Source organism: Larimichthys crocea, unplaced genomic scaffold (genome assembly GCF_000972845.2).
Source record: "Larimichthys crocea isolate SSNF unplaced genomic scaffold, L_crocea_2.0 scaffold97, whole genome shotgun sequence".
Classification (NCBI taxonomy): Eukaryota; Metazoa; Chordata; class Actinopteri; family Sciaenidae; genus Larimichthys; species Larimichthys crocea.
In genome coordinates this window covers 439953-461151 of record NW_020861315.1, presented here as the reverse complement: position 1 = coordinate 461151, position 21199 = coordinate 439953, and the positions used below count along the sequence as shown (strand labels likewise).

Here is a 21199-nt window from a genome sequence, read left to right as displayed (position 1 = left end):
GTATTGATTTGTTTATTACCTGTCAGAGACCCAAAGCCCATCTCCCTTGTGACCTTGACTCACAGGAGGGTTGTGAGCCAATGAACTCTGTGACCTGTGTTCTCCCGGCTTTAACTTCCTATACGATGTAAGGTTGTTGAAAGTATCAATACTTAGATACTTTTTTGATACTGTGTGTTTATGATACAATACTATATTTATTTATAGTTATATCACTGAACATGGATCACATAGCAAAAGGTGTTCTTGACCACTGGGTGCTGATTTGTCTCACCTTCTAATCAGTGGACTTCGCCTCTGAAAGCTGCGTGTGTGGTCAGATTAGAGGACAATACAACAATTACTCCATGTCCCAACATGCTTTGAACACAAGCGACCTGTAATAAATCCAAGACTTTACTGTCAGGGAAATGCTGTCTTAGCAACATTTGTTTTGCTGGAAGATAAACTGATTGAGCTTAAGAATCTGGGTGTAAAATAAACCTTATTACCAGAGAAACCAGTGTTTGGATAGCAACGGGGTCCTTTCTTAAATTACTCTGCATTCATGCACCCAAGTCTTTATTTATACCTTTTAAAGGTTATCATGTGCCAAACTTGTGACTAGTAGTCAGATCCTCTGTTTTGGTGTGAGCAACGTATGGGGAAGTAATGAGAATAAGTATGACAGCCGAGAAAAGAGAACTAATCATAGGTCAGTCGTCCTTTTTTATAACTCCTCAATCACATGGTGCTCTTGATCACAGTGATTATGTACTTTGATCTCCAGCATAAAGACCAATCCAGCAGGGTGTCTAACGTCTGCCCGTAATGTGTTCACTGAACTGGAATCAGACATTGTGTTCTACAAAGGGATAAATCTCTTAAATTATTGACCTTTCCTTACATGGTGTCTAAATGTTAGCCATAGCCTTCAGCGAGGAAGTCCAGTCCAGATACAGCATGCTAATGACTAAAGACCTGCCTTTTATTAGCTTTACAAGAGATTAATAATCCATGCTCACATACCAAATGTAAAAAAAAAACTGCAACATATGGCAAACTAAAGCTGAATTATGAATTGGGCGGGAGGCTCATTGTGGGATTATGAGCTTGGTCGCGTGCCTCCCCAATTTTCCCTCCCCTAAAAGGAGCCTAAACCCACACTTGGGGAGTTGAGATTAAAAGCCTTGGGTCAGTGGGCTTTGGCTCTGTGTTTGACTGATAGTCCTCTCTGATTGGATTGATTGGAAGTCCCCTCCATATCAACAATACACCAAGATTATAATGACGGGATTCCCCTGGTTTTTGATTGGGTTAATCCTTGCCTCTTGTAATTACTTCCTAATCAAATACAGCCTCCGACTGATTGATGGGGTGATTTCTGAAGAGAAGGGAAGTGGTGGGGAAGTATGAGGAGAATCATTTATCAGATTTACTTAAACTCACTTACTTGTTCATTGACCGATACATTGGATTTCGATAAACAGCCACGTGAACTTTGGTTTTAAGATTATTGAAGCACCTTCCAGTGGTTAAGGTCGCTCTTTTTTTCCTCTATTGAAGATGATGTATGTATATGCATCCCGTAGAGGTTGAGTAGCAGTTGCAGGCGGTCCAGTCAATGAGCGTTGTAAGGTAGCAACTATCAATCAACGAAGTAGCTTCTTGACTAATCCATTAATCAACTTATTTCAGCTTTGGTGTGTTGGATCAGTTCAGTTGGTATTTGGTTTTCAAAATGTTGGCAGATAGTTCATCTAAAAAAAATGTAAAATACATTACTTGGGTCTTTTAACAGGGGTTCTTGACACCCAGGAGGTCTTCAAAGTACAGCACATTCCTGAATGTGCTAATGGACTAAATATCCATTTGTGATAAAGGGGTTTACCGAAGAAAGTCTACAGATGAGGTTCCTCATGCCACTGACAAATTTAGCACCATTCCAAACTGCCTCTAAAAAAACCATATTGTGCCTCCGTGTGAGACTATCAGTCATCTTTACTGGAATGTGACACATTCTAGCGACCCTGCACGAGATACAATGTCACGCACTCTCGTAACCCATTAAACCAGTTTTGTACGTTCACATATTCGTCACGTTAAGTCCTGCAAGTAGGCCGGTCCGACTGCTACGAATTTCCAGATTTTCCTTTTCTCTAAAGGGATTACTGGGATTAACATGATAGGCATTCAAACGGAGAAAATCCTGCATCAACCAGTCACGTGCAGATGTAAGGGGGTAGAAGGTCAGAGAGAAGAGAGAGTGCGCTGCAGCTGCAAACAGGGTCAGAGTCAATGCCTCAGGTGATTTCAGATTACCGCCTGCACTCGAGCTGTGAGGCGAGATGAGAATCAGAATTTCCATTGGATCACTGGTGGTTACAGGATTGGAAATGAAATCTGTAATCACGGGGGTGAGAGAGAGAGAGAGAGAGAGAGAGAGTGAGTAATGGTTAAAATCTCTCTCTCTCTGTTCATAAGGTGTAATCCTTAGCCGATATCCGACATGTCTTCCATATTTATTTAATCTTCATAAACTTCTTCCCCCTCAAGCAATCTGCAAAGATCAAATAATATCTGCTGACCTTCCCGTACTGCGCTATTATCTCCTGAGGTATTAAGAGAATTAGAATAGAAGCTTGTCATGATCACCCAGACACTAGTCCATTTGCTCTACTTTTCCTGTTTGCTTTTTTCCATCTGTGGAGTCACTGCAGAGCATGTGCAGGGGAGGCCAACATCCTGCGGGTAGGGGAGGGAGAGGTGGGGGAACAAGGGGGAAGACGGGAGGATGCAGCCCAGATGGAGCCTAACTGATTATCGCTACAGGCCAACGGGACTATTTTGGGAGCTTTTTGAGTCCTAGTCCCCAGCTGAACCGCAGTAGCAGAGATTAATGTCAGTTACAATCCTGATATCCAAATTTTAATAGTCAGCTAATGGTTCATCCCCTAATTTATAGTTTGGCAATTTAATACTATTGACAATGAATTAACAACAAATCCTCCCTTGTTTTTTAACATTATTGCCTCTAACCTACTCATTCATTGTGTCTCCAGGCCTTCGGCCAAGCCTACTCCAACCACAGGAAGGTGGCAGCAGATGGAGAGAGCCGTGAGGAGTCTCTTATCCAGGAGTCGGCCTGTAAGGAGGCCTACTACGAGCAGAGGGTCCTGGAGCTGCAGACCGAACTCCGCCAGACACGCAACATTCTCACCAATACCCAGTCTGAGAACGAACGCCTGAATACCATCAACCAAGAGATGAGAGAGGTAAGAGACGAGGCTAAACAACCAGAACCAGAGCAGAATTATGCCTGGTTTTGAAAAAGGGGTTTAGAAATAGGTCAGCTAAATGTGTTTCATAGGATGCTACGCACACTGCAGACATGATGGATCAAGGTAAAGTCACTTCAAAGAAGATTGCTGTATTCGAGCTTCAGTACTGAAAATGAACTCACTGTTGAGTTAAAGCAGAGGGTTGTGTCGGCTCTTGTTCGCCCGCAGCCATTGAGAACAACGGGTGTGTTTGTTGATGCTATCGTCTGATGCTATTTATCTGTCTGACGCTGCAGAAAAACATAACAGATATTCATCACTGATCAGTCTCAAGCTCTGTGTAGTTGAACCCAGGAGGAAACTGGAACATACAGCTTTTCACTATATGGGTTAAAAAAATAACGTTTGAAATGAAGAAGTGGATCTTCTCAGAGGCTGTAGGGTTAGATGGAGTGCTGCATAATTACTAGAGTCATTCACCTCTGACACTTTGAACATCTCTGTCCATGCCTGTACCTTTTTAGGGTGTGATTGTTGGAGGACTGGTGTGTTTTTGACATGTTAGAACAAGGAAACCAGGCTGATTTATGCAAACACCTTACCTTGAAGCCTAATGTGATGTCCTCCACCCGTAATGTGATGCAGGGTGGAGTTATAATTGCAGTTAGAAGAAGAACACAGAGGCCATGGGAAACTGCAGAAGATGTCTCAATCCTGCATGAATGATTAATCGATTAATATATTAAATTTGAGTCAACTGTTACATATTAGTGACACACCTCACTTAGACAAAAACTCACTTCAGACAAGCCTTTTACCAGCCGCTTAACTGAAATTGGTGCTGCTGAAGCTTGACCAACCCATTTACCTAAATGGGAGCACACCCTTTACACATTCCAGCAAACATTTTCATACTCTACTCTCTTAAGCTTCCCCCGACTGTCATAATGCAAAACCTTTATTGTCTGCGTCCCACTTTGGACAATGTCTGACCTCTTCAGTGTCTCCATTTACATTGTAGTCACAGCTAATTGACCTCATTAGAAGAGACAAGAGTGCACTGCAGAGCGTGGGCTGTGGGTCTTTGCCAAAAGCCGTGCATGTGTGATGGAGCTGGTGATGAGGAGATTGAATTAACAGGACAGCAATAAGCATAGGGATGCAGCGGTTAACCGATTTCACCATCAGTCGTGATTTTAAAATGTCATGGTAACCGAGTGTTTCTGTCACTTAACAATCAATGTAGCTGTGAGTTGAGAGTTGGCCGCTAAATGCAACGTAAATCAAGAAAAACAAACCAGGAAAAGGGAATTTCTTTCTTTCATTTTTAACCAAAACTGCAACAAGCAAACAAAAATCCTCATGTCATTTTTATACATCTCTGTTCGTGGAACCTGTCATTTTCCTTAGACTCTAGTCGTACCTTCAAAAGCTGCATCCCCCGAGCAGTACAGGTCGACTGGGAGATGTTGGGAGCTTTTAGGAAGCCTGTTTGACACAAAGACAGAGAGACATAAAGGGATGAAAAGAGATGAACAGAGACTGACAGCAGGGAAGAGGGGACCCTCTCACTAGAATGATAAAGAGGGGGGGTTGAAGAAGCAATTTCCTTGAGGAGGTTTGGCTACATGAGGAGGGAAGGAACAGACTACTCATGCTAGATGTAATTTGATTTATTTTACACTCCCAGCTCTATATAGGTGCATCATATATCACTTACAGTACCGTCATGTATTGTATTCTGTGCAGTGATTCTTCCAGCACCACACTTGCATTTCGGTTTTAAACAATCGGTGTTGTTATTTGTTCCATGCATACCCACACCCCAATACAATATGACATTCAGCACATCTTTCTCCATTCACTCCTCTCTTTATGACGCTGTCACTATGTGGCAGTTAAAGCCATCGGTGTTCCAGGTCTTTCTGTGTCCACGCGCAGCAGATTTCACCGATCCGCTGTTTTGCAGGTCAACTTGGTAATTCCAATGTAATTGGGAGAGGGGGCGAGTTTAAAAAAAAAAGGGGCTCCCTTCCTGAGTGAGTCTAAAGTCTTTCAAGGACAGCTGCAGGAATAACTGCTGCTTTCTGTGAGTCACTGCTTGAGAGAGATGTCAGCAGCGTTTCTTACTGAGATTAGTGAAAATGACATGTCGCTCACAAGTTTAGGAAAGCTCCAAATTCCACTTTAATTAGGTCATTTGCTGCTCAGCTCCGCATGTTAGTTGGTATAAGTTTGGCGTTACGGAAACCAGATGTGCCTCAGCAGACATGTTTTTTAAAACAGAACATAAGCTCCCCTGCATAAAACTTTACTGCCTGCAGGCATTCAAGAGTCAACTTGAACATGATTACCTTCTACAAAGACCATTAGACCTCTTAAATCTTAAATGGAGAAAGATGTGCTGAATATCATATTGTATTGGGGTGTAGGTATTAAATCTCCCAGCTAAGCTTATTTACTCCTTATATTTATCATAAAATGTGCAGTGTTCATTGCAGGTCTGATTTACAACTTTCGACCGGTGTTGCACTGGTGGCCTGCATGTTGGCCTTTCTGCAGGTGCCATTCCCATTATAAACAGCACCATGGGCCCTGGCGAGCTCTAATTGGCCAGATAAAGGGGGCTGGAGTGTAAATTTCCCCATGTATGGGAGATAATGACACCCTTCTAATGGTACTTATGCGGGTGCTGGGAGGAGTGTGTGTGGCAGGCAAATGGAGGGAGCATGGGCACTGAGGCTGGCATTGTGACCAGACTGGTGGGACTGAAAGGGGCCTTTGTCCCTTGGGTTTCAGATTAGCTCAGGCAGGGGAGAAAAGGCGGCTGCATTTGGAAAAACGAGAATGCTACGAAAGAAAGAGAAGGAGGCCTAAAATCCGTTGGAGAAGGAGAAAGGCTTAATTAGAGTAAATTCAGCATGGTGGTGGACGGTGCTGCTTTTCTGGGACAACATGGCTAATCATAATTGAGTCAGGGGGATGACTCAATTTCATCCTGGAATGTAACTGACAGTTGGGCTGTAACTGTTGCCTTTTGTGTTGAGTTGAAAAGTGAATTTTGTCTTTGTCCGTAGAATTTTCCTTCTATAAAGTTATCACGTATTTAGGGTGAGAGACATCCTGGCATCAGTCCAGCTGAAAGAAAGCCTGCAAAAGGCTTGCAAAATGTAATTTGACTATGTGTTGTTCACATATGAATCACTAGATAATGTCATTATTCAGCCACTCCACAGATCTGGAAGCTTCACTCAGTGTAAAATGGCTTTTGTCTCTGCACAGGCCAGTTCATTCACAACCATTTAGTTACAGCGTTTTATCTGGATACTTCTGTCACATTTAAACCTCCCAGGCAGTCTCTTATGCCAAAGACTCAAATGTTAGCCCCAAGCACCGATAAGGACACATTTCTCTGCTACGGTGCAGTCTACAGGATTAAATCCTCCACAAAGGGCTTCTAACATTGTAAGGAGGCGCTCTCTAATAGGCGTGACTTCATTAAATTCAATCTCACGTCACAAGAGCCTACAGTGATGGCTGCCATTGTCCTCACAGAATGGGGATACCCATTGCCTGCCTCTTAGGAAATTATCAAGCAAAGCCAAAGGTAAAAAATGCTGAGAAATCTTATCGGTCTATCTTTAGTTTTTATTCCAACGACCACCGAAAATGTAATGCTTTTCCACCACAGCATCACCACATGATCGCGTACTGTACATTTAGATCACATAAGATGATGTGCTGACACAGTTCCTAAATGGAGGGAGGGTAACAGTTACAGCCATTCTGAAATAATTCACTTACTCGGACCATTTTCCCCCTTCACAGACACATAAATTATGGCGGTGTGCTTCGGCATAATGTAGAACCCATTCAGATGTTAAACATGACTGGTTTTTCCACCTCATTGACACAGTTGATGGAGCTGTCAGTCATTAATTTAAGCGCTGTTTCGACTGGGCTGAATGAAACACCTGACATACGCGGGGGATCGAGAGAGGGAGGTGTGCATTGATGGGATGAGTTTAAAAGGTCAGAAAAGGGCAGAAGTTTAAGCTCATCGAGAGGAAGTGCATTGTCGTTATTGCAATCAGAAGAAATTGGAGTGCAAGTGTGCCGATTTTCAGTGGCAGATGGACTTAGGGAATAGCATTTTAATTTTTACAGCAGTGCTGAAGTTTTACGTTGATTATTAAAAGGTCAGAGCTGGGTGGCAAAGAGATCCAAGGTGGTTTGCTCTGTGTTCCCTGTTATTATCCTCTGACATCAGGCTAATAAGAAACCTTTCGGGGCTCTGAGGTGTTGATGTCAACGGACTTGTTATTTCTTCTGACATTAATGCCAAGACTGATCCTCTCTTGTCCTGTGTTAGTTGGGGGAGGACAAGTATAGAAAATCAAACAGAGAGAAGGTTGAACAATTGGTACCTAAAGGAAAAGACTCACTGGGACTACAGAGGAATATAATGAGTAGAGGGAGAGAAGAGGTGTGCACCAACCATTGCTTCTACTGCTGTCACAAGTGACCTACAGCCTCCTCTAATGCCTCCACATGTTATCTGGGTTATCTGGCCACAGCACCCAACATCACCTTAATCTTCCTCCCATTTCAGCTTACTGTCTCGTGAGCTAAATGCCTCACAGATTGATGGTTATTTTTAGTCCTTAATAGCGGTGTTTGCCATTGATCTCTAATAATGTTTGTCTCCTTTACTGAAACTCTGAAAGTGTGTCGCTCTTGATTGAAGCCCACGTCTCGCCGCACCAAAGAGCTTTTCCATGCCCGATCAATGGATCCTAATGAACCAACAGCACACATACAAACAGGGCTTCACATTCACTTAGACGAATGGCTGTAAACATGCTCACATGCACATTTCTCCACCCTCCATCCAAATGACCTCGAATCACTAATTCACTGTTAAGTGTATGTGGGCACACTTTCACCCTGTGGGCTTTTTAACAGTGACACACTGGCCAAAGTACCATCAGCCGCGCACTCACAGGGTTCCTTTCGCTTTTTAGTTTTTAATTGTCTCATTGAAAAGTGCGACCTTGGCTCTGTTTGTTCTTCTCTAATGGAGTCTAAGTAGACCGAACAGAATGACAGTTGCTCGCAGCGAAGTGTAGGACAAAAGTAGATCTGCTTTCACCCACATTCACTGGTCTGACAGTAGCAGTAGGCCCCTGAGCTTCATTATTCCTTTGCTCTGTCTAAAGCTCTAAAGGGGGGCGGGGGGGGGCTGGCCTTGACATCCTGCAGCGCCTACAGGACACATAAAGGTTTTTTCTCATCAGCTCACTGAAGTCCAAAAGGGCTCTCTGGAGAACAGTATAACTAGAGATCTACAAGCCGAACGGAAACATGGCTCTCCCTGTCTGCTTTTTATCTGATAGATAGATAGATGTAATTCGACTATGAGGAAGGAATTCAACTGTGACTGATACATGACCTCTAAAAGCATGTCGGGGGAGATGGGGGTTGGAAAAATGAGAGAAATCATATTGCCGAGATGGCAAAATGGAGGTGGTATTAGAAAGAGAAGCCGAGAAAGGAGGGCTAAAAAAAAAAAACACACAAAAACATCCGGGAACCCCTCTGCACTTTGTAGTAATTTTTGGGAAGGAAAATCCAGTGCATGTGCATTTTAGTGAAGTGCAAAGTGAGCAGGATGGAGAGCGAAATGGAGGTCAGCGGAGTGAGAATGCAAGAAAGGCAGTAAGGTGATAAAAAATATCATTTTTTTTTTAGCCCGTCTGGGCTTTTATATCAATAATACGGTCCTGTGCCGTCTGAGAGGCTGGTTGGCACTTTCAAGCCAACTAAGGAGGAAGAAGCCAGTAAATATGGATTTTGCAGAAATGCAAGCTGGCTTCTCTGGAGAGAAGAGCCAGAGCGGAGCCTTTAAGAAAGCATTGAAACATTCCTAATACACTTGTCTTAATCCTGAAACTTTGCCACTGTAGCTTACGGAGTGCCGGAGCTATAGAAGTAGAGCTTACAGTAGCTCAAACACATTGAGAAATTACCCAGAGCTTTAATAAGATTTATGCAGGCTCAGCGCCACGATGCTGTCAAAAGCAGTTTAATGGTGAAAAGAAGGCTTTACAGTCGAATGTGAGAGAGCTGGAAGAAGCGGTGACCCACAGAAACGTGTGGACATTTTGCAGCACAACACTTTATCATGCATATACACAAGCACACACACACAAACACACACACTAGTGCTCACTGCGCTTTTAAGGATCTAATAAATTGCTCCTGTCCTGTGGGTTTATGGGAAGGCTGTGCAACTCAACTATGTTTTTACTGCCACCCACTTTGCGTGGAAGTGACATTTGTCTGTATGTGTGTGGTGTGGGTGGATTCAGACAGCTGTCCAGACATCACCTGTGGTGACAAGATGCGGGGGGGGGGCTCATAACTAACCACATATAGGCTTATGGTGGCAGCTCAGATGGCCTTCAGCCACACACACACATAAAATTTTTGTCACAAGCATTCCCAGGAGAGACGCGTTCCCCTCGTATGATTAAATGTTATTCACACATGGCCACCATGAACCCAGATGAGTTCACTTAAATTAACTTCTGTCAGGCACAGCAGGGCGCCCTCTCCAGCCTCTGAGGGGTTGAGTGTCACAGAGGATGTGGAAGCAAGGTGAAAGGTCAAAGTCCCCATATGCATTGTAATCAGATTGGAGTGGAACCTTTAATCAGGTTCACCCTCCAGCTGAGGCACAGGAAAAGACCAGAACAACCAGCTGGCACAGCTTTGTCAAGCTAAAAACAAGAGATCATTCCAGCAATGTGACGATTAATGCTGAATGTTGAAATAATTGTCTATATGTTGTTTGATACTCTCTAAACTAGTATGGTTTGAGCACCGTTCACCCTCTCACACGTCAGGACCACTGCATAGAGGTATAGTGGCAGGACTGATCTGTGTTGTAAAGCTCATGCATTATGCAGTAATGCAACATCAGGGCTTTCACACAGCAAACGCCCACGCTCATTAGCAATGCGCAAAAACCCAGATGAATATTAATGCACCTTCAAACGTCAGCCTCAGCTCAGCTCTGCACATACTGATTAATTATTACATCGAGCAAACGAGTGGCATGTATGCCTCATCACTGGGGATTTAGCAACATCGTTTTTGTCAGCAAATTTGAATTACAGAGGGAGGAACACAAACAGATTGTTTTTTGGTGCATAATAGTCTCCTGAGTCACATTAGTTAGACGTTTAGAGCAAGAATTATTGTTGTTGTAGCTGTTTTACTGTATTTAGTGTAAGTAGGAAATTGAAAGAGTCTGAGCACATCACCAGTGAGGAATAAAAGCATTAATTTTCTAGTTATTAAAAGGTGTTTCTAACTAGTTAAGATACCCATCACCACCAGCTCATTACACGCTTTGTTACAGTAATATTACTGGTGTGTATTCAGTCTCAAGGCTGTGCGGATGAGATAGAGTCTGCAAGGTGAAAGCCTCTCAGGTTTGACTTCCTGTGGTTGTTGAAATGATCCGAGAGCAGGGATTGTGACGCGGCCACATGGTGACGCCGTGAGACGGTGGGGGCCACCTGGCAAGGGATTGGGAGGCTAATTGTCCCTCTGGTATTTGGTTATCGCTGCCAACTCTCCTGAGGAAAAGACACGCATCACACACACACACACACACACACACACATGCAAATCCTGACCATATTGTAGATAAAGAGACTTCTCTTACCGTCTCAGACGTGAATATATACACACACACTCTGCACCTGTTCAGGATTGAAAGCGTTGCCATTGAATTCACCTGTTTCACACTCGCTTGCACACAAGAACATTCAAGGTCAGTTCAGACGGCGCTGAATACAGAGATCTATTTCAAGGGCTCCCCCCCCCACCTTCTTCCTCACATTACATTACATTACACACACATGTGCATGTTCAGTTGAAAAAGAGTGAGGCCCACCCTCCTTCAGCGAGTATCCCCTTACTTCAGAGCTTTTATCTAATTCTCTAAGAGCTGCCGGCTAAAATATCCTCTCCAACCAAATGTCTTGTGGGGCTCTTGTGTTTTTGGGATGAGCTGGACAGCAAGGGGTGGGGAGGGCAGCGACAAACCTTGAAAGAAGAAGATGGAGTGTTAAACAAGGTGATAGACGAGGTTGTAAGGGACAGGTGGTTCAGTAGGCCTGATCCTTCTGGCTTTCAATTTGTGTCTACAAGTAGGGGGAAGGGCATGTCTCTTGCCTCTCTAACCTTTTATATAATTAATGATGCCTTCTCGTGAGCAGCAACGGAGAGCCAGCAGCACTGGCAGTATGTCTTTAAACATCGGTGCTAGCTTGTAAAAACTGCTCAAAAAACGAAGATGTTGATATTTTCTTTTTTGTGAATTACCTACTACCTACCTGCTTCACTGGGATATCAAAATACTAGGACATTTCTACAACTTCTGATTTCCTCAATTGGGCTGATTAGTCATTGCATCCTCTTATTCAGAGACCCCAGTCTAATCTGATGCTTCTTTAGAAAATTAGACCATTACAGCACTTCCCAGCCATTGAATGGCAGTCACCATGAGAGAGATAAGTAGGCTTCAGTCTCTTTGGTGCCATCAACGCTGGCAGGCGGGCAGGCACACTTGTGGCCCACTGCCCAGAGAGACACCTGGCACCTTCCTCTCGAACACGAACAGGCTTGCACACACACACCGGTTAGGCCAGATGGGAGCCCTTTCTTAATTAGCAAGATTTAGAACGTTTAAGGACACTAAAGCGACAATATCCAATCAATCGCCTCTCCCCACACTCAGTCAAACGAGATTGAAATACTGTTCACTGACAGCTCTTCCACTTCTCCCTACAGAACAGCCAGATGGTGGAGCTTCAGAGGAATCAGCTGCGTGACGACATCAAGGAGTACAAGTTCCTGGAGGCTCGTCTGCTGCAGGACTACACCGAGCTGGAGGAGGAGAACATCTCGCTGCAGAAGCAGGTCTCCGTGCTCAAACAGAGCCAGGTGAGGACGGAGCTTGTTTGAATCACGTGAACCCTCTTGGCACATTTGCCGGTTATAATCATACAGGCTGGTTATAATCATACAGGCTTAATTAAACTGTTAGATATATCTTGTCCAATTTCTTTTATCTTACAGCATCTCAGTAGCCCTACAGGCACTCCACCTCCCACACACCAGCTCTCAGTCTTTCTCCTTCTCATGCTGCCAAAAACAACACGAGCGCTTTAATATTCAGATGTAACTACGATAATAAAAATATTCTCTGATACAGTAAAGAGATGAGCGGCTGCTATAGTTTTTTTTCAAATGCCTGGAGCTGCTGCGTGGTTGTAGAAATGAGATTCTTTAACAGCTATCATTCTCGTGACTAGAGATTGTCACATTTCATGGGAGAAAACACACTTCCTGGTTTTTAGTCAAATGAGTGGTGAGGGGGGAAAAAAATCCTATTTGCACATCTCCAAATATAAAAACAAGATATTTCCATTTGATGCTGGCTTTTATGCTCGAGCTGTTCATTCTCACCATAGGTGCTGTGCTTGTTATCCTAAATGATCTTTTCTATATTCATTATGGAGGGCATGAAACAAACAAACAAAAGCGGCTCCTGTTTTTCAGACATCCGCTATAAAAAGGATTCCCAAATCCAATTAACTTAAAACTAATTAGAAAGGGAAATTAAATGGATATGTTCTTGATTAACATTATCCTGAATAATGTCAGCTTTTTGATCCAGCTGGCGTGCCACACATAAACCAGTCTTCAGTTAGAGCTGCAAATCCACTCAATAAACGTGTTCCCTCTCCTGCCTCGCCCAGGTGGAGTTTGAGGGTTTGAAGCATGAGATCCGTCGTCTTGAGGAGGACACTCAGTTCCTCAACAGCCAGCTGGAGGATGCCATCCGACTGAAAGAGATCGCCGAGCGTCAGCTCGGAGAGGCCCTGGAGACCATCAAGACCGAGCGTGAGCTGAAAGCTTCCCTGAGGAAAGAGCTCTCCCACTACATGAGCATTGGAGACACTCTGTATCACAGGTAAATAAAAAAAGAACACAAACAAGGTGCTCCGAGGCCTCTGTGTACACTGTAAAGAACACTAAATGACACAATGTTCCCACCTTTTCCCCTCAGCCCTCTTAGCATTTCTCTGGATGGTCTCAAGTTCAGCGACGATGCGGGCACTGAGCCTAACAACGACGAGGCTCTCCACGGTTACGAGAACGGCTTCACCAAGCTCGCCAATGCCATCACCTACGACAACTGCATCTCCACGGCCAAGAAGGAAGAGCTGTTCCATCCTGCGCCCAGCCTCGTGGACGACCTCCTGAGCGAGCTTAACATCTCGGAGATCCAGAAGCTCAAACAGCAGCTGATGCAGGTTTGTTTTTCGTCACCATGGAAAACTGTTAACAGTAAAATATATCGCTGACTTCTGCAATCCAGTTTTAGTAAATAATAATTATCATCCATTCTGCAAACAAGTAACAGTCGATAAATTGATTGCAACTGCAAATTGATCACATCGTGGTGTGAATAAATAGTCTCAGTAGTGTTTGTGTGCAGTGAAGAGAGAATCAGTAGCAGGCTAATTAGTCAGACATAAAGCACCTTGACTTTTCCTCTAGAGTTTAAATTGGTGACGTCTTTGCTTATTTTCTCACATCAATATGATTCACTATACCTAAAAAATACTATGTTATCCTCAAAACAAACTAGATTAGAGTGTTTGGGCTAGATCCTGACCCAGGCTGCTGCTGCAGTGATCTAAATCCTCTTCTAGCAAAGTTAATCCAGGGAGACACACACACACACACACACACACACCCTTAAGGCTCCACTGGGCAACGAGGCAGTGGGTGGTGGCACCAGAGGACCTGCCATCTGCTTGCACATCGCCCCATGAGTCCCAACACCACGCCTGATTGGGTGCCATGGTTACCAGAAAGTACTGGGAACCTGTGGATAACCATTGTTTTTTTAAGGTTCGAGGGATTAAGGACACAGGCACAGTTGCCGGATTTAATGTGTGAACGAGAAGGTTTCTTAATGCCTCCCTGCTATGGGCACCGTTCTGGTTCCTAACCTGGCCATTGTGGTGAATCTGGCGGACTGAGACCAAGCGGCATGTTTGATATGACCCAGCAACATGTCGTGCTGCCTGCTGACGCCTCCTTCCAGGTCATTCCACAGATTCCACAGAGGAATTAGAGCAGAGCAAACAAAAGGCTTCCTTTACCCGTTTAGCTGCACTCTGCTGCTCTTCTACCTTATCTCATTCTATTGATTAGGTATGATCGACCCTAGACATCCGCTTCTCAGATATCAACCTATTAGTCTCTATAATAATCTATAACAACATCCAACAAACCAAAGCAAGAGATGGTTCGGATAACCATCATTTTTACTACCTTATTTTTTGTTATAAAAGATGTATGCAGATGAGCGCGACCTTGATGCTTTTACATTATTTACAGATCAGCTTCTGAAATAGCTCTGTGCTCATATCAGCACAACTATGTACATCTGTGTAAGACGACCCGACCAGGGTCTCTGCCAGCGCCGAGCTGAACCCAGTCCAGCACATTGTCAAGGTCGTCCTGACTCTGATGCTCGTCATCTGGGCAATGAGCCTCACATACCTTGGCAACACATGCCCGATAGTAGCTACAGTTACCACATGACAGATAATCCACTGATTTAATATGATCTGCTTTCAAAGTCGGAATCACTCACATCCTCAAGTTACCAAGAAATCCGAATGTGAAATTACACGTGTGCAATAAGGAGAGAGTACAGTATGATGACCTCGCGTCTTATTGCTCTTTGTGTCTCTGCCTCTCCCCTCAGATGGAGCGTGAGAAGGTCAACCTGCTGTCCACCCTGCAGGACTCCCAGAAACAGCTGGAGCAGGCTAACGGTGCTCTGTCTGACCATCAGGAGAAGGTCAACCGCCTCACCGAGAATCTCAACGCCATCCGAAAGCTCCAGGCCAGCAAGGAGCGCCAGTCCGCCTTAGACAACGAGAAAGAACGTGACAGCCATGAAGACGGCGACTACTATGAGGTGGACATCAATGGACCTGAGATTCTGGAGTGCAAGTACAAGGTACCCGTCTTCTTCTCATGTCAGATTAAACATTTCACGGTACATGCCAGCTTTTATACATTCTCAACTGTTGATCATGCTTTGCTAGGTTGCTGTGTCTGAAGCCGGAGAGCTGAAGGAGGAACTGAAGACTCTGAAGACAGAATACCAGGCCTGTCAGTCACGTTACGAAGACGAGCGCACCCGTCTGGAGAGAGATGTCACGACGCTGGGAGAGAAGCTAGCAACTCTGGAGAAGACATGTCTGACGGAGAAAGAACAGAAGACCAAGTTAGAGAAGGAGCTGCGCAAGGTGAGATGTTGCTCTTTATATTCTCATTATGATAAAGGTTTGATTCTGTGTTTTTATAAACTTTTAAAATCCTAATTGATGTGTTTCGATCTGTGTTCTCAGTTGAGCGACGTGGCAGGCGAGTCCCAGGGTAGTCTGAGTGTTGCACAGGACGAGCTGGTCACCTTCAGTGAAGAACTGGCCACCCTCTACAACCACGTCTGCATGTGCAACAACGAGACGCCCAACCGCGTCATGCTCGACTTCTACAAGGAGGGTAAGGGCGGTCGGAGCAGCCCAGAAGGACGCGGACGCCGCTCTCCCATTCTGCTCACAAAGGGCCTCTTCCCTGAGCCTAGTAAGACCGACCTGAGCGACGGATCACCAGTCTCCTCTCTGCCTTCTCCCGTGTCTGACCACCGCCGCGAGCCCATGAACATCTACAATCTGGTGGCCATCATCAGAGACCAGATCAAGCACCTGCAGCTGGCTGTGGACCGCACAACCGAGCTGTCGCGCCAGAGGGTGGCCTCTCTGGAGCTCGGCACCGTGGCCGACAAAGACAAGGAAGCCTGCATGGAGGAGATCCTCAAACTGAAGTCCCTGCTCAGCACCAAGAGGGAACAGATCGCAACCCTGAGAACTGTCCTCAAGGCCAACAAGCAGGTCGGTTGATCAGTTTTGTATTTTATTTATTTTACACTCAGAATGTCTGTTTAATTAACCGGGTATCACGTCCACACATTTGTCGGTTTTCCCTTGAAAGACAGAAACAGAAGACGCTATTTCAGGTCTATTCAGCTGTTGCAGCAAATGTCTTGCAGACAAACACTGGTGGAGACAGCAGCCTTATGATGCCAGCTGTCCAGCGTATCTGTGGTGGTGGTCGGGATGGGAGAACAGCCTTTTAAACCACAAAGAACCATAACCCAGATATACAGTGTGTATGCAGTTGCTCTGGTAGCCCTTTAAAGCATGTGTGTGCTTCCTCAGTGACCATTACCCAGACATGAAAGCCCCTCATAAACCACACACACCTATGTAGCTAACAATAGCACCTACAGGCTACCTGACTACCCTAATGACTTGGAAAAAACATTAAAAAATAGGTCATATGGTTTGTATTAACAGACATCTTGCGACAGGAAATACAGGCCCCCCGACGGCTTCCAGCTGCTCTGACCCTTTTGTTCTTCTCGTCCACCCACAGACAGCTGAAGTTGCTCTGGCCAATCTGAAGAGCAAGTATGAAAATGAAAAGGCAATGGTGACCGAGACCATGATGAAACTGAGGAATGAGCTCAAAGCCCTGAAAGAGGACGCTGCCACCTTTTCCTCTCTCCGAGCCATGTTCGCCACACGGTAAGAAATACGCCACCCTGTGCTCGGTGGAGGAGGATCACTGAAAAATAATCATCCAAGACAAAATCTGACATACATGTACAAGCCCACTTTATAATCCCAGAGGAAGTTGTTAATTAAGCAGTCTTTGTTGTTTAGCCACGTGGTTTGGCATTAAGCCCAAACTCATACGCTCGTTATACTGTAGATTAGCTTAAAGAGGCAGCAGTAACACAGCAGACTTTGTGCTATTCTTAACACTGCTGCTCATACACCACACAAAGGTCATCCACAATATAGCCAGGTAGGCTAAAGATAAGATCATCATAATATAATTCATGTTTACCACATGTTAGCCGTATCTCTGTTCTCTATCACTGTAACGTGACATGTTCAATGACATGTTTGTTTCCGAGAATCACGGTCAGGAGGGGATACTAGCATTGATACCAGCTATAGAGCACAGAAGGTATCTAATCTGGGTATCATTTAAATATGGAACTTAAGTATTGTTTTTGACCAGTGATTTAGAGTGTGTGTGTGTGTGTGTGTGTGTGTGCCTGTGTGTGTGTCAGATGGGCGGACACACTCACTAATCTTTCCTGATTCCAAAGAGAAGCCGGTCAAAGGTTCTGCGCATAATCCCACCTCATTTTGGGCTGGATTACACATTCACCCCTAACACATTGTAAACTAAGCGCTCACACACTGCTTGTTTGTTTATGTGCGTGTGTGTGTGCACAGAAGAAAATGAGTGCACCTGTACGGGCATTTACTGTATGTATTTTTAGATGTGATTATAGTGATCGCATGGCGGATGCTCAACTCACTTTTCGAGTTGCTTTCCGTCTCCATGAGTCTTTTTTAAAGATGTTGATACCCACTTGCCCCATAACTATCAGCTCTGGTCCAGATGGCTGTGCTGAGATGCTGAGACAGTCTTTCCTTCTGCATTTAAGACTCCCCCTGCAATCCATAGCAAAGCTCAAGCTGTCTGCGGAGGGAGGAGAGGTAGACGAGGAGGGTGGGTATAAACAGCATTATAGAATGAAGGTTACAGCCGCTGCAGGAAATGTGTGGGCAGCTCAGCGCCCCCTCATCTTACCCATACAGTAATTCAATACCTATCTGTGAAGTGCTTGCTGAAGTAACTCCATATACTGCAGAGTCTAATCAATTAGTAACAGGAGGAAAACTCCTGTCTGCAAATGTGGGTGTGTGTTGTCATGGGTTTTTGGCGCACTGCAGAGCCAGATGGTTTAGAGGAAGTAGGTGTAATGCTCAACTATTTGGACCAAAGCAACCGGGGCAAAGAGAGAACCGGATCTTGCTCCTTGAAGTAATATGTTACTCGATGGGGGTCCAAGACTTGTGACAGTCATCGTCAAGGTGTGAGATTGTTTGCTATGTGAAATGTCTGCGTCTTTAAGTAGCTTTCGCTGGAGAGGCTTATGACACTGACGACACATTACAGCCTGCTGTTTACCGCCTGCATCAGCACATGTGTTTTCCTCCCTGTCCACAAAGAACCACCCCTATGATGATGATGATGGGGCTTCAACTCCAGTGTTCTGTCCCTCTTCTGGTTCCTATGCATGAATTACATTCTGTCTGTTTATGGGTTTCATGTATTGGTATGTAAATTCCATCCTATACAGCACAGAGTTGGGTCAGAGGAACTCTTTGAGAGGCTGGGGGACTCGCCAGAGCGAGGTTTCCCACACTCCCCACCACTCCTTTTGTATCCCCCACCCCCTTTCGTCCTTCCTCAACGCCAAACACCCGGTTCTCTAGTCATCTGGAAAAGAAAGAGAGGAAGGGGCCAGGCTTTCAGCTAAAGCCCACTACAGGAGCCTAATTTGACAGTCTTTTTCTTTTCCTTTTTTTTAATGGTAATTCACGTCAAAGACTACAAAGTCTATAAAGGTGGATTTCTAAGATGAGGAAAACTCTCGGATACACATGTGAGGTCTCCGACAAAGGGGAAGAAGGATGGAGTGGAAATGAAAGAATTGTTTAGGCTTTTCGTTCCTTTGTGTGATCTCATGCTGCAGTCTGTGCCTGCCATTGATTGAAGTTACTTCAGATCTGTAAAGTGCATTTCGCTCTGTGAGAAGCACAGGCTTGAATAGTTTTGGAGTGTCTGTACGTGCTTCTGTTTTTTCGTTCCTCTGTGCCTCCAGCTGCAGTCTCTGGTGTCATGTTAACAGTAAGCTCCTGCCTCTAACATTCCAGAGACATGCCTCAACATGCTCTCAGCTCCTTCTGATTAACAGTCAAATACCCCAAGTCACATTTTCTCCCCAAACTTACACCCTCAATAATCCTGATGTTCTGTTTGTTGGTTGCATTCCCTTTCCATCATTCTGTCTTTCACTCCTCTGCCGTGCTCTCTCCCTGTGGTTTCCATCCCCACCATGACCAATCAAGCTCCAGACAGCTGAGGAGGTCGTGTGTGTTTCTGTGCAGTTTAAAGTTGACATCTCCACATGAGTGGTTTGCAAAAGTTGCTAATTGCAACCATAAAAATGGGTTAGTTAGTGTTAATAATCACAGCAAAATGCAGATATACTTGTTTGTTATTGATGTGAATATGATGACTATTCATCCTCAAAAGGCCAGCAGCCCCCCGCCCCGTCCCCCCTCAGCTATTGTGCCACCACACCCCATCAGTGGGCCAAAAAGGCTTCTATTGTATCCATCTAGTCACTAGAATAGACCACTCCACTGTTTTTTTTTTTTTTCCCGGGAAAAGAACGCACGTACTCTCACCCCCCCATGCACAAGTGTCTGAATCGTCTGAAGGCGCACCAGCCCCCCCATCAGTCGCCCCCCACCATCTCATACTGGCTTTAATGAAGCAGCACTGATCCCTATTGTGTGGGTGTGTGTCCCACTGGGAATCAAACTGCATACACAAGAGGGGAGGGTATAGTTTATGTTTGTATGGTGGTCTGGCAAGGCCAGAGTTCACATGGCACACAACCACGTGCAGCACCACATGCAGCAAAAACATCTGCGGCCACTGGCCACGGATATTGACCTCAAGAATTAGTTTTCTTCATATGAGGAAAGAATTTATAGAGGACCTTAGACAATTTTAACTTGTTCTTTGTGCAGCTTCTAAAAATAAGTGTCTTTATCTTGACTGCCTGGATAGTTATCTCAAAATCACATCAATCTAAATAATATTCAACACAAGTTTGTTTTGGTTGGAAACAAGTCAAGACTCTCAGGCTACTGGCAGTTTTAGTTTTCAGAAATGAATTTACAAAACAATATGCAGTCTACGAGGACAATAACATTAGATCTCACATGCCTGCTGGGAAAATGACAGTTATAGATTGCAGATGGATAAACAGTAACGACAAGTGACATTTCTGGATTCTTGTGGTCTAAGAGAGTTTGAAGTGTCACCACGGGTTGGGGCATATCTAAATAAGGTAAACACCTAATTACCACACAGACAAAAGGCAGCAGGGTGAGGCTGCCCAACAGCTGAATTATGTCCGAGCGGACAAGGCGCCGTGTAATAACATAACCAACCGCTCCCTTCATACAGACGTGTCTGTCATTACTGGGGAATGTCACTCAGATTTGCTCTGTCAGCAATAGAGAAAGTAGCGATGACCAAGATGGGGAGAGAAAGTGAGTGATGCAGGCAGACAGACGGAGACAACGCAAGGAAACGACAGAAGGGGGAAAAAGCTTGAGAGGAAAGATAAGAGATGAAGGTAATGAAAAGGAGGAAATAGAAAGGGAGCACGACATCAGCAGATGGAGAGTGGGAAAATGAACCCTGCACGTCAAAATCCCTTTTGAGTGACCCAGTTTTTATACCTACACACACACACAGACAAGGGCACAGGGAGACAGGTGATAATGCCGCAGTGCAGCACCCAGTGATAGGTGAGATGGGAGATGGATGGAAGTGATACACGCTCACTCCAACCGGAAAAGTGGAGATCAGGTGCGAACATCCACATCTTGAAGCAATGAGCCCGTCTATCCCCCCACCCCATCTTCATTTTCTCACCTCCCCTCCTCAGCCTGTTCCTCAGGTTGACGCAGAGAGAGTCTTGTGAGTGACCCTTAATGCTTTCATCCTTTGTGTGTGTGATCTATTCTTAACTTCCGCTGCATATACGCTGCTACACTCTCACCTGTTGGGGGTGTATGGTGTATCATACCCTGTAGCAGTAGACA

The 21199-nt window shown here is 44.7% G+C and overlaps 1 protein-coding gene across 4 annotated transcripts in view; it reads left to right on the top strand.

Moving 5' to 3' along the window:
- Nucleotides 1-21199, top strand: part of LOC104940228 (protein bicaudal D homolog 2) — a 41933-nt gene that overhangs the window by 14164 nt on the left and 6570 nt on the right. For all 4 annotated transcript variants that reach the window (XM_010756778.3, XM_019271311.2, XM_019271310.2 and 1 more), the window contains exons 2-9: nucleotides 3042-3254; nucleotides 12126-12278; nucleotides 13097-13311; nucleotides 13408-13654; nucleotides 15124-15381; nucleotides 15470-15673; nucleotides 15776-16318; nucleotides 16863-17014. In XM_010756778.3, coding sequence (XP_010755080.2) covers nucleotides 3042-3254; nucleotides 12126-12278; nucleotides 13097-13311; nucleotides 13408-13654; nucleotides 15124-15381; nucleotides 15470-15673; nucleotides 15776-16318; nucleotides 16863-17014 — 1985 coding nt within the window. The remainder of the gene's footprint in view (nucleotides 1-3041; nucleotides 3255-12125; nucleotides 12279-13096; nucleotides 13312-13407; nucleotides 13655-15123; nucleotides 15382-15469; nucleotides 15674-15775; nucleotides 16319-16862; nucleotides 17015-21199) is intronic.